We start from the raw sequence: 13,347 nt of genomic DNA, 5'->3' as shown, positions 1-13,347 counted from the left end.
AAAATGCCACGTGCTCTCTGTAGATAATAAAGTACAATAGATACCAAAGCATCACTGTCTTCCTTGGTCTCTTTAGGGCGACATTGGAGAAGCCACACGTCATGCCAGAGAGACAACCAACATGAAAACACAAACAGTTGCATCATATTTTAGAGTAAGATAATAAACTATGATGTATTGTGCTTAGGGGTGCTGTTTAGTCTAAATGAGTTACAGATCAAAAGCCAGTAACACTAGCAAAGAGAATGTTTATTGTATTCCGTTTACTATTGTTAGATACAGGATATGTTAGCATCTACCTTCAAAATCTGCGGATTCGTTTATTTTTACATTCTACCTGTGAAATTATTGTATCCCAGGTCAATCTTAATGAAAGTCTGCACCTTGATTAAAATTTGTCCATAGAACAGAATGCATTTCCACTAGAATAAAACCTAAAAGGATTTTTACTTCAGTGCTATGATAACTACCAATTCTTCCCCATCCTGAATGATTTTAGAGTAGACAGATAGGGCAAGGCTGAGCATCCATCTCCATTTCATATCACCCTGCCTGTACAGAGTTAAAAACCTCAAAAGGAAAATGGAGCCCGTGTAGGAATGGGGTGAGGAGAAGAGTCATCAGGAAGATGCGGTAACATGCTTAAGAGAGTGTGCTTAGCATAGGATCAAGGCAACCTTCCTTCCTTGGGAAATATAGGATAAAAGAAAAAAAACAAGTACTTTTTTTTTCCTCTGTGCTCTGGATAACCCTTCCCTTATTGGTTCCAGTTCTTGTTTACCTATTCTGATAAAAACCTATTAACCATCCAATGAAAATGAAGAAAATACCACTAAAACTTGGAGGTATTACTTATCTAATTTAATGTGGAGGAGGTGGAGGAAATTAGATTAAATTTACTCTAAGTGTTCAGTGAATGTATCCAACTCTCTAGCAGAAACATAAAATTCTTTAAAAAATATATGAGTACCTTTACTGAATATTTTTTAAGTCCTAAGCTCATAGAAGATAGTATGTACTTAATCATCTTTGAGTAGTGCCTAGTACATTTATGTGCTTAATACCTGACGTTTGCTGCTGATACATTTCACCTTACATCAGAAATGCAGCACAGGTGAATCACTGAACGTATTTACAGCCAGGTTGTTTCCTTTTTTTAAGTGAGTTACCCAAGACCATTATCATACCACTGTTGTTGGCATCAAACACTGTATGTATGTTCAAACCAGATTAGTTCATGAAATCTTTTTAATCTTCAGGCTGAAGTGAGAAATGATAGAAGATAATTCCACCCAACATGAAGTGTGTTTTTAAAGCTATTTTTCATTCTGCAGAGAAGACTGAACACAGTGTAACATTATGCTTTAGTCCCTCAGAAAAACCAGTACCTAAGTTGCAGGAAGCTCCTGCTCAGAGTATCACCCCTGTACCACCAGTACCTGGCAGATGTTCGCATGAGTAAAGGAATGATGACTTACAGATAAATGTAATGAAAAAGGCTCCAAAGTGACAGGCCCAGCTGTTTGAAAAGATCACATCTGAGCCTCAGTGCCCAAGAGGAAGCCATGCAAATTCAGAGCTTTGTCAGTTGCCAATTTCAGCATTTGTTTTGCACTGGCTTTATGACTGTAGGCTCTTACATTTCCAACACTAAACGGGATCCAGCCATCAATTGCTATTTGTGTCCATACATTACCTCGCCAATAAATGTGATCCTGGTCTTTGAGATACTCGTTTTCTGGGATTCCACTTTTAGTTGATTATCCTAATATGTTATACTTACTTGTCTAGTAATTGGCTACTGTTTTAATAAGGTATTGCTATAGAACACAGTTTCATATCTACGTGAATTTTTTAAATTATCCAAAAATAAATAAGAAAATGATCAAATGAGAACTGATGAAAATATTTAATTGGATTTCACTTCGCTTATATCTACTTCTTACATATTAAACACTATTAACTTTTCTGTCCTTATCTTAAACTAAGAGATGATCCTAACAGGGATTAAGGTGTTCCCTTTTTTTTTTATTGTATTTTAAGTTCAGGGGTAAATGTGTAGTTTGGTTATATAGGTGAAGTTGTGTCATGGAGGTTTGTTGAACAGATTATTTCATCACACAGGTATTAAGCCCAGTACCCGTTAGTTATGTTTCCTGATCCTCTCCCTCCTCCTACTCTCCACCCTCCAATAAACTCCAGTGTCTGTTGTAAAGTATTCCGTTTTTTACCGTCTATAAAGAGAGAGTTGGACAAGGAAATTAATATATAAGCAGGATTAGCAAGATTGTATAATATTATAATTTGGTAAGTTAGCCTAAGAGTATATGATTGCTTACAAACTACATCAAAAATAATTTTATCTGTTAATTAAAGTTGACTTAATGGTTTATAAGCAAACTTTTAATAGCTAAATTTCTAGTTATTGCCTCTACATTTTTGTAAGTAAATCTATATTTTTAGAACTATACTATAAATAAAATATTCATTAAAACAGATTTTTCTCCATTTACTGTGACTAATGGGAGCATTTATAACATTCATTTTTTGAATGTTATTCTTGTAGTAAAAGAAAGGCCTGCAAGCTCATATGTTTTTGTATGCTACATTGGGAAATTTATTTTTGTTGCATATTATAGTATTCCCTGATGGATTTGTTGTCTAAAATGGTGGTGGGCCAACCTCATTTTGTCCGTTGCATCAAACCAAATAATGAGCGTCAGGCAAGAAAATATGACAAAGAGAAAGTTCTGCTACAGCTTCGGTACACAGGAATTCTGGAAACAGCAAGAATTCGAAGGCTAGGATTCTCCCATCGGATACTTTTTGCTAACTTTATAAAGCGGTATGTGGATTTCTTTTTCAGTTTCTATTGTGCGGTTTATATAAAAATCACTGAGAAGAATTATAAGAAACATAATATGAAAAAATATGTAGAGGTCTAGGAAGGAGGCATTTTGTTCATGCAAATGATTATGTGTTGAAAAAAGAAGACAGCTATTAACTGAGGCCGAAAGACAGATGGGTGGTACTATGTGGTATAGGCAGCAAGACAGATAGGTGGTACTATGTGGTATAGGCAGCATGATCCAGAGGCCTGAGCTTCTGTACTGAGGAGTTGGAGAATCTGGGTTCTTGCCCTAGCTCAGCCACTTGCTATATGACTGTGGACCTATATCACTGATTCTCAGCTGGGAGAGATTTTGCCCCTCAAGACACTTGGCAATGTCTGGAGACATTTCTGGTTGTCACATCCTGTGTGGTGGAGGGGTGCAGGGGGATGCTACTGACCTCTAATGGGTAGAGGCCTGGGAATGCTGTTAAACAGCCATTCTACAGTTTATAGGATAGCCTCCCCACAACAAAGAATTATCCAGCCCCAAATCTCAACAGTGCTGAGGTTGAGAAACCCTGGCTTATAACCCTAACCTCACTTTACTTGCCTACCATATCTGCTATAACTACCTGATAGGATCCTTATAATGATCAAATGAGATACTGTCTCTAACAGTGATTTGGAAGATGAAACAGTTAGGTTTGTCAATTTAAAAAGCTAACATAAATTTTTTAAAAGAATAAATTGGTATAAGGAATTTTTTTTTTTTTGAGATGGAGTCTAGCTCTGTGGCCCAGGCTGGAGTGCGGTTGCGTGATCTCAGCTCACTGCAAGCTCTGCTTCCCGGGTTCATGTCATTCTCCTGCCTCAGCCTCCTGAGTAGCTGGGCGTACAGGCGCCCGCCACCACGCCCAGCTAATTTTTTTTCTATTTTTAGTAGAGACGGGGTTTCACCGTGTTAGCCAGGATGGTCTCGATCTTCTGACCTCTTGATCTGCCCGTCTTGGCCTCCTAAAGTGCTAGGATTACAGGCATGAGCCACCATGCCCGGCCAAGGAGTTCCTTTTAATATTTGAGATTAACATAAAATAAATTGAGCTATATACTAAATATATTTTATTGAGTAATACATTATTAGTAATATGAAGGTTCAATATCTTATACATTTAATATTTTAAATGCCCATATTTTTGATATTTTTTCAGCTCTATAATTTCTATTGGTCATTAAACATAATGAAATTTCAATTTTTAAAGATGAAGTCTATTACAATTTTCAGGTGAAACCCAGTATTTGAGGAAGTCCCATTTATAATATTCCTCACCCTTTTTCAAAGTATATAAATGACTATTAAGAACAAAGCAAAACCTTGTTTCGTGATTGCACATCAAGCTTGATTTCTAATTTTCCTTCCCTCCTCCGAAAAATTTTATGCATTTTATCAGCCATTCTTTTACTTGGAGTAACCAAGACTCTTTCTAAATGTGATGAGAATTCTGATTATTTCTGCTAATTTTTTTTGTTTTTTTGAGACAGAGTCTTGCACTGTTGCCCAGGCTGGAGTGCAGTGGCGGGATCTCGGCTCACTGCAAGCTCCGCCTCCTGGGTTCACGCCATTCTTCTGCCTCAGCCTCCCGAGTAGCTGGGACTATAGGCGCCCGCCACCACACCCGGCTAATTTTTTGTACTTTTAGTAGAGATGGGGTTTCACTGTGTTAGCCAGGATGGTCTTGATCTCCTGACCTCGTGATCTGCCCACTTCGGCCTCACAAAGTGCTGGGATTACAGACGTGAGCCACCGTGCCTGGCCTATTTCTGCTAATTTTTATACGTTCAGCAAATTTGTGGTAGTTCTTGATTTTGTTTTTCTTTTTTTTTTTTTTTTTTTTTTTTTTTTGTAGATGGAGTCTTGCTCTGTCACCCAGGCTGGAATGCAGTGGTGCGATCTCGGCTCACTGCAAGCTCCACTTCCTGGGTTCACGCCATTCTCCTGCCTCAGCCTCCCGAGCAGCTGGGACTACAGGCACCCACCACCACGCCCAGCTAATATTTGTATTTTTAGTAGAGACAGGGTTTCACCGTGTTAGTCAGGATGGTCTTGATCTTCTGACCTCGTGACTCGCCAGCCTCAGCCTCCAAAGTGCTGGGATTACAGGTGTGAGCCACTGAATCGGCTGAGTTTTTTTTGAGATGGAGTCTAGTTCTGTGGCCCAGGCTGGAGTGCAGTTGTGTGATCTCAGCTCACTGCAACCTCTGCTTAGAGACCTGGGATTATTTATTTGGAATGCTTTGAAATCAAGAAAATTCTACTACCTTTTTCATGATGGAGATCAAAATTACATAAACATATGACTTTTGTATTGGCCAATCCTTATAGTAGTTTAAGACAAACTAAAACCTCAAGTTTAGAGTCCAGAAATCTAGTTAGCAGCTAATCATCGACTTTACTTCCTACAGATCAGACACAATTTTATAACCAAAACTAAGAAATAAAAAAATGGAATTTTTTTATTGGCTAATAGGTAAATTCTCCATCCTGCTCATGAAAGCAGGTAAACCAAAAATACTAGATACAAAGGAGTTTCAAATTTCAAATTAAGATTAAAATTTGACCTTATTATCATGCATTTCATGTTTTAGAAAAAAATGTAGATCTTTAACTTGCTTAAATAGTAATATAGATATTATGAGTGTAATATTAATATAAGTACTCTTAAATTTCAGTGATTTTTTAATGTATAAGGCACCATGCTAAGCACTGTGGGAGATACTGAATTTTAGAAGTGGCTTGATCTTCAATATTGTACAGTCCAGTTAGAATCACCAGAGCCACAGACATGGAAAGTTAACAAGCAATGTGAAGTAATAAGTGCCAAGGTCCAAGAGAATGATATACACAGTGTAAGAGTTCAAGGGAAGGAAGAGCATCTCCAGGAAGGCTGATGAGAGAGGATATCAAGAAGAGGCGTTCAGCTAATGCAGAAGGATCATTTGAGGCCAGGAGTTTGAGACCAGCCTGGGCAATGTAGCAAGACCCCATCTCTAAAAACAATTTTTTTTTTTAATTAGCGGGGTGTGGTGGCTCATACCTGTAGTCTTAGCTACTCAGGAGTCTGAAGCAGGAGGATCACTTGAGCTCAGGAATTCAAGGTTACAGGAGGCTATGTTCATACCACTGCACTCCAGCCTGGGTGACAGAGCGAGACCCTATCTCTAAAAAAAATGAAAAATAAAAAAATAAGAAGAAGGACTCAAACTGGGACTTGAAGGTGGGTATGGCTTGTGGAGAAAACAGGAGTTTTCTTGGTGTATAGGTTGGTGTGCCAAAAGCTAGCAGGACTTGGAATGGATTGGGTTGGTAGAGTGGGCATTGCAGTGGTGAAGTGACAGAAGATAAGATGAAAAAACAATTGGGTTAAAATTATGAAGAGAAAGCCTTGAATATCAGCCTAATCTTATAGCTTGAAAAATAACCATAGTTTTATAATATAGAGCATAATGAGAATAAAACCTATTTTCTTAATGATATTGTAGTTCAAATGTCAGAAATCAGAATAAATTCTTAAATATATTTATAATTATTGTGCTATTACAGAATAGCAAATTACTACACAAGAAATAAAGAGAAGGGGATAAAACTAAGTGTATAGAGAACACGTGAATAGCTGTTCTGAATACAGGAAGTTCCAGAAATAAAAGGCTAAACCTTTTCTGTGTCACTAATTTGGAAGTTGTCATCCAAATTGGCATAGACTCTTAGGAAGGCAGAACAATTATCAGAGGTTCTATGGGGGTATAAATAGAACTGCTAACACTCTGCACAGGATGCAGAATTCCCCAGACCCTTTGTTCTGTTGTAGATAAATTCTTCTGTTTTATAACAAAGAAACAATCTTAAGGAAAAATATACAATATGAACTTTGCACAAGACACTGGGTTTTTACTGCAGCTATTTCAAAGGAACCCTTACGCTAACAAGCCAGCCACTTAATTTGGCTCCATTTCCCCACTAAGCACCTGTACATAATGGTTTGGCTACCAGAGCTCTAATACAACTAGAACTTACTGAAGGCAGTAGTATGGTGAAGTAGATAAGTACCATGCTTTGAAGTCAGCAAACCCAGGTTTGAATCCCAACTCTGCCACTTACTAAATCTGTGGCCTTATTCAAAGTTACTTGAGTTGTATAAGCTTCAAGCTTCAATGTCCCTTAGCTGCAAATAGGGATGATAATAACAATGTCTACATTATATATATGTTTATAAGTATTAGATGAAATAATATATATGGATTTTATTGATAGAACCAGGTGTCATCAATACATATTAGCTATAATTATTTTTATTATTATTTTTGCCTCAGTCTCAAGCTCCCCAAATTACCTATGACCTATATGGCCTAGGGGATGCCCTCCATAAGCATGTGTGGCTTACCTAAGTATTTATTTCCACAAGTCCCCGCAACAGTACATTATACATTCAGCAACCGTTTAGTTGAGGGACCCACTGTGTTCCAGTCCTTGAACTAAAAATGAGTTCAAATCTTAATTGAAAGATTAAAGGTCCAAAGATTAATGGACGAGCCCCTGACATTAAGAAACTCACAGACCTGTTATGGAAACAGGGCTTTAAAAATCTGCGTTATCATACAATGTAAAGTCAGCTGCAGGCAGCAAGGGTGTGGGTATCCTGTGTTCACTACTGTGTCTGAAGCACCTGGAAGGGTTCCCGGCAAATAAATAGTAGGTGCTCAAATATTTTTCAAATTAATGAAAGAGGACTGGGTATTTTTAATGAAAGTATAAACAAGATACTCTGAGAGCATAAAGGAAGGATGGTTTAGATTGTATTAGAAATTCTGATAAAGCAGAGAGTAATAAAAGTAAACATAAAACACACCAAAAATATTTTTACTTACAACATCAATGTAAGTTTGTTTTTTAACCTTTTGATAAAGGCTTAATTTTTTTCCTTTGAGTGCATGTCTATTAATAATAGTTTATTGGCTCTTTCTTGCATAAACTATCTGTGATCTCTCATTTATGATTTCCAGTTAACATCTCTTGGAGTGAAGCAAGATATTAAAGACACTTGTGAAACAGCCACAGGACTGAATATTTCTTGATTCTTATGCTTTTCCTCAATGCTTTGTAATTGCTTCATCCATGTTTAATTTCATGGTTTTTTACAAGACTTCTTTATAAAGTCTTACCAAAATTTGATGCAGTTTTATAGAAACAATCCTCTGGCTTTCCTCACTTAGATTTCAATCTGATATTTATTTGAATAATGTCACACCAAATACAACTGGCATAAACAGGTTTGGGAGCAAACACAGCTCATCCAGTGAGAGCAAACACACACACACGGGCACACTAGTGAGAAGTGCCAGCCTTGAGCCTTAAGTGTGCAGCAGACCTCAGTTGGTGTGTTTCGCACAAGAAAAGACAATTTCATTACTCCAGTTAATCTGTTAATTGAAGAGACATTGAGGAGAGTTTTTATAATATTGAAAAAGTAGATCTTCCTTAAGGAAACTAGGAGTGAAATGAAAGGGCGCACACGCATAGTGAGTAACACATACGAAGGCATAGAAGCATGAGCAAACATGGCCCTCCAGCACAATTTTAAGTAACTTTCATGACTGGAGCTCAGAGTGCCATGGAAAATAGCAAAAAGGAGGCTGGAAAGGCAGACAGGGATATAGGGCAGAAGGGAGCTTGCATGCTAGTCATCATATGTGGCAAACAATTTAAAGCCAATGCTTTTTGGCAGGTGTAACCTTTTCCTCTCCTACATTCCCACTGCTCCCAGGCTCGCATATTTATGGTATCTGCCTAGGCTTTGAAAGCACCTGATTTTGTCATCCCAGCTTAGAACTTGGGACATCCATAGAGACTTTTCGAGTCAGGAAAGGACATGATCAGATTTTCATTTAAAAAAAGATAATTCAGACAGAGCCGTGGACGGTGGCTGGGGCAGGGCAGGGGAGTGACAGTGGAGGTAACTAGTTGGGAGGCAATTGCACAAGTCTAGGTGAGAAGGGACAAGGTATTCAATTAAGGTAATGGCAGTAGGCACAGCGAGAAACAAATGGATTCCAGAGAGACTTTAAGCTTGTTAGATCCATAGAGTGAAGAATAGGGAAGAGTAGGCTGGCACACAGATTTCTAGCTCAAGTACCTTTTAAAAAGTGGTAGTATCATTCATAGAGACAGGAAATGGCGGAGGAAGGAAAAACTGATGAATGTCGCTGAGTTTAAAGTTAACCACGTGGGCATGTAGAGTAGGAAGTCATAAATAATGTGTTTAGAGTTGATATCAACAGTTAAGGTTGATGGTGTAAATTTAGGAATCACCATATACAGGAATAGTTGGAGCCAAGCATATAGACAAGATGCCTGTGGACAGAGCTTAGAAAAAAATGGAACACTGTAGAACACTAGCGTTTAAGCAACTAGTCATTAAATCATTAAATATGGGGCATGCAGGGAGACTGAGAGGGAGGAGGAGAGGCAGAGGACATTAGGTGGAAGCCTTGGAGAGAGCAAGACAGAGAGAACAGCCAATAATAGCAAGTGCTGCAGAAAAAACACTTACAATTAGGATGGAGAAGGACCTGTTAGATTTCACCACTCCTGCATCCTATATGAGTAAATGAGAGGCCTTGTTTCTATGTGATTAAATGAGATTCTTGGAGCTGAAGAGTGATGGGAAGTGAAGAGTGAAGAGTGATGGGAAGTGAAGACGATTATTTTAAACCGTCTTTCAACTTATCAGCAAAGCTAGGGGAAGAAACAGAATCATTACAGATGAGCGAGGCTTAAAGTGTTTGCTTTGTAGCAACACACAAACGTCCATTTTGTAAATGGAGCGTGCCAGAAGAGAGAAATGAGATTGAAAATATACAGAAGAGGAGGAGGACATGGCCTCTAGAACACAGGCGGAGGATGAAAATCTCCTTTGAAGGAGGAGGGAAAATTGATAGTGGACAAATGAATTTGTATTTGGGGAAGAAGCCTATGAATTGTGTGTCTGGTGGTATCCGGTGATATAGTAGAGAAGCTCGTCTGCTGAGAGAGGTACGGAGGGCAGGGGCTGCTGGGAGACTTGGAGAAAGCAGGACGGAATTAAGTCCCTTTTGTGAGGAAGAAGAGAGGAAAGTGGCCCGGGACACTGGTCAGGATCCAGAGCTTTCTTGGGAGCCTGGCTGAGTCAGGAATCCACACATCCACAGGGAGCTGACAGTGAAGATTTTCTCTGGCTGTGCTCTGAAGCCCGGCATGAGGACAGAGACGCAGATGATTGGCAGGTCCAGGCATGCATGTTTGCAGAGAGTGGACGACAAAGGAATGAGAGTGGGAAAGGTGCGGGGGCTGCTTAAGGGTGGCTCCTGCAATGAACTGTGAGATCCTGGCTGGCTCTGGAAGGAAGGAAAGCCAGGAGTTGGTGGACAGGCTGTGAATGCAGAGTCGCCGCTACTGGGTCACCATGCATACATGTGCGAGTTAGTCCTGAAGTGAGCAGGCCTAGTGGCTAATAGGCACTCCCTGGGGTTATTTGCACAAACAGCAAAAGTTATGGTCACTTCATTCTATACCATTCTAGGCCAGGATTCTTCTCCACGGAGCCTAACAGAAGCTACTTCATTGCAGATTTAATGAGGTGAAACTTAGCAAAGTTGAAATATGTTCATTTTAGAGGTTTAATCTCCGGACTCATTTTTAGATGAGGAAATTGATACTTAACTGTGATATGTCCAAGTATATACAGATAATGAGTCAAGGGTAAAACTCTGCTCTGCATGTCACCGCGCCACCTCTGCCGTCTACGTATCAGGGCCTGTCTTTTGAAATTCAAAACCTACCAAAATTTGCTGCTTTGTTGCACTGGACTTTCAGGCTAATCTTGCACCAATAAATTAAAAATAGTAGAGTATTAAAAATTCTGGAAATCTGTCTTTTTGCACAAGATTATTGACCAGTGTAAAGCGGATTTTGTTTCCTTAATTCATCCCCTTCCCCAATAAGCCTTGTGGTTTAACCTGAGGACCTGCTTTCAGTTCTTTCCTGCATTAGCCCTTCCTCTTTCCTTCCCTCGATTATGGATAGATTAAACCAATAGAGAAAAACTCTAGCAGGAGACATAGTGTCCCTCAAGGAAAAATAATGATGGAAGGCATGTATACAGTGATGGGAAGTTTCACTGGAATTAAGCTCCATCACCCAATTTGAAGATCACCTTCCAGAGTTTTGTTAACACTGGAATGTGAAAAATAATTCCTTCTGCTTCCTGCCACTGCAGTCCTGCACTTTGTAGTGTCCAGAGAAATGTAGCGAAAAAACAAAACTGCTAATTTTTTTTGAGTGATGGAGTTCTTGTCGGGGGAGTACAGTGTTAAGTTTTGAAAGGTGATCACAAAGGTGAAAACACAATGCTCAAATTTATACAGCCTGGACTGGGTTTGCATCCGTTTGGAATTTGGTCTACTCCAAAGTTGTTCTGAGGATGCCTAAAGGATTTCTCCGCATCAAGTCTGGGCATCTCTTCCTCAGCCTCTGCACTAAGTTGTTGGGGAACCACCAAGCTACAGAGATGTTGGCACTTTATGCAACACTAACCAGCCCTATTTTCTATTCCAAGGTACTACATTCTCTGCTACAAGTCGAGCGAGGAGCCCCCCATGAGCCCTGACACCTGTGCCACCATTTTGGAAAAAGCTGGTCTCGATAACTGGGCTCTTGGAAAAACAAAAGTAATGTTTTCATGTAATTTTCAGGAAAATAAATAATTATGCTGGATTCACTGAGGATCATAACATTTTACAATGCTTGAAAGTATGGCTTTTTATGTTATAGAATCTGTAGCTTACCATAGAGGAAGTAAATTTATAAACTCATAAAGATTTCCTTTTTCATCAACATTAAAGGCTTTTGCTCCTCATAAAGATTTCTTTTAAGAAATGCAAAAGGCTGGGCAAGGTAGCTTACACCTGTAATCCCAGCACTTTGGAAGGCCAAGGTGGGAGAATGGCTTGAGCCCAGGAGTTCAAGGCTGCAGTGAGGTATGATGGCACCACTGCACTCCAGCCTATGCAACTTAAGACCCTTACTCTAAAGACAAGTTTACATTGAAATTGAGAAAAACAAATGCAAGAAAAATTTATCTCGAAGATTTATCAAAAAAGGATAAACCATAATGATTGTACTTTATTTCAGATGGTATTGAAAACAGACATATGTATTCTCTAGTTTATCACTATTAAATATAGTTAAAAAGCTGTACAGAATCATAATGATCCAAATAAGATTCATGTTTTCCTATTTTCCCTAATTCTCAGACCTGCTTCTATCATAAACTTCAAATTTTTCTAGAGTAAAATATTCACCACTATTACTAGACTTGCTATATGTATTGGACATTGATGTGTTTATATATTAGCTTTTAGAACCTGTGAGATCTTCTCTTATTTAATCCCTTAGAGAACAAAGTAAAAAACATAACCGATCTTGAATATGGAAGAAGGATAGGTTGCTGTTTGGAGAAAGGATGTATTGGTCTTCTCAGGTATTCTCATAGCATTACTAGACAGGGATCAGGAAATAAACAGGGTTCCATTGTGCACTGAATATATCTTAAGGGGGTATGAAATGTATCACAGGGGGAGGATAAGGAAAAGAGCCAAGCTAAAGCCAAGAGATACTCATAGATTGATCATTCAAGAATACCCACTATCAGCCACACCACTGAAGTAAACCAAAACAAACTTCCACATTTGCAAAGAAATTTATAATATTTGTGTCTTGGGTGTAGGAGATGTGGGAGAGAATTTTAACAGTGTTCGGATGAGAAATTAGCCCTGTAACAATTTAAGAGATTTAAAAAAAAAAAAAAAAAAACACCTTAAACTGAGTGTCCTGTGTATTCAGTAACCCATATTTACTTTAGTGTTTAGTAAGGGGATATTTTTGGCATTAAAAATGAGTATTTTATTCACACCATTTTCTCTTAGATGATAAATTTCAAAAAGATGAATTTCATCAGACTAAAATCTCATGATTTATGGTCTGAAACACATGCCTAACTTCAAATGGAGTTTTAACTTGTAAAAAGGCCTTTTGCAGTTATAGTTCTGCATGATATTTAAGTAGCATTTTAAAGCTATTTGTATTTTTCCACTTCACCTTTTCCAACTCATTAACATGGATAGAAAGTATTAATATAAGAACATTTCTAATGTCATGCAAAAAGAAATGATGACCTTTTTAAACAGATTGAATTTTAAATGAATTGTCAACAGCAGAATGGACTAAATGTATTAACATCTAGAGTCCTGTAGAAATTAAAACTGAATTAAATCAAACCTGTAACACAAACGTGTTTGCCCATGGTGCCAAGCTTTTAAGTAATGGAACACTGAGAGAATTCTATAGTCTGGGTTATCAGGTCTCATGACAGCCATAAAATTTGAATTTACGTGACTTTCTTGATGGATTCAATAAACTCTTTGAG

At 38.4% G+C, this 13,347-nt stretch overlaps 1 protein-coding gene across 1 annotated transcript in view; it reads left to right on the top strand.

Moving 5' to 3' along the window:
- Positions 1–13,347, top strand: part of MYO3A (myosin IIIA) — a 276,610-nt gene that overhangs the window by 215,985 nt on the left and 47,278 nt on the right. The window contains exons 25-27 of the mRNA XM_032144934.2: positions 77–154; positions 2,640–2,845; positions 11,479–11,590. Coding sequence (XP_032000825.1) covers positions 77–154; positions 2,640–2,845; positions 11,479–11,590 — 396 coding nt within the window. The remainder of the gene's footprint in view (positions 1–76; positions 155–2,639; positions 2,846–11,478; positions 11,591–13,347) is intronic.

Source organism: Hylobates moloch, unplaced genomic scaffold, assembly GCF_009828535.3.
Source record: "Hylobates moloch isolate HMO894 unplaced genomic scaffold, HMol_V3 SCAFFOLD_3, whole genome shotgun sequence".
In the NCBI taxonomy this organism is placed as follows: Eukaryota; Metazoa; Chordata; class Mammalia; order Primates; family Hylobatidae; genus Hylobates; species Hylobates moloch.
This window is presented reverse-complemented; position numbering and strand designations above follow the sequence as displayed.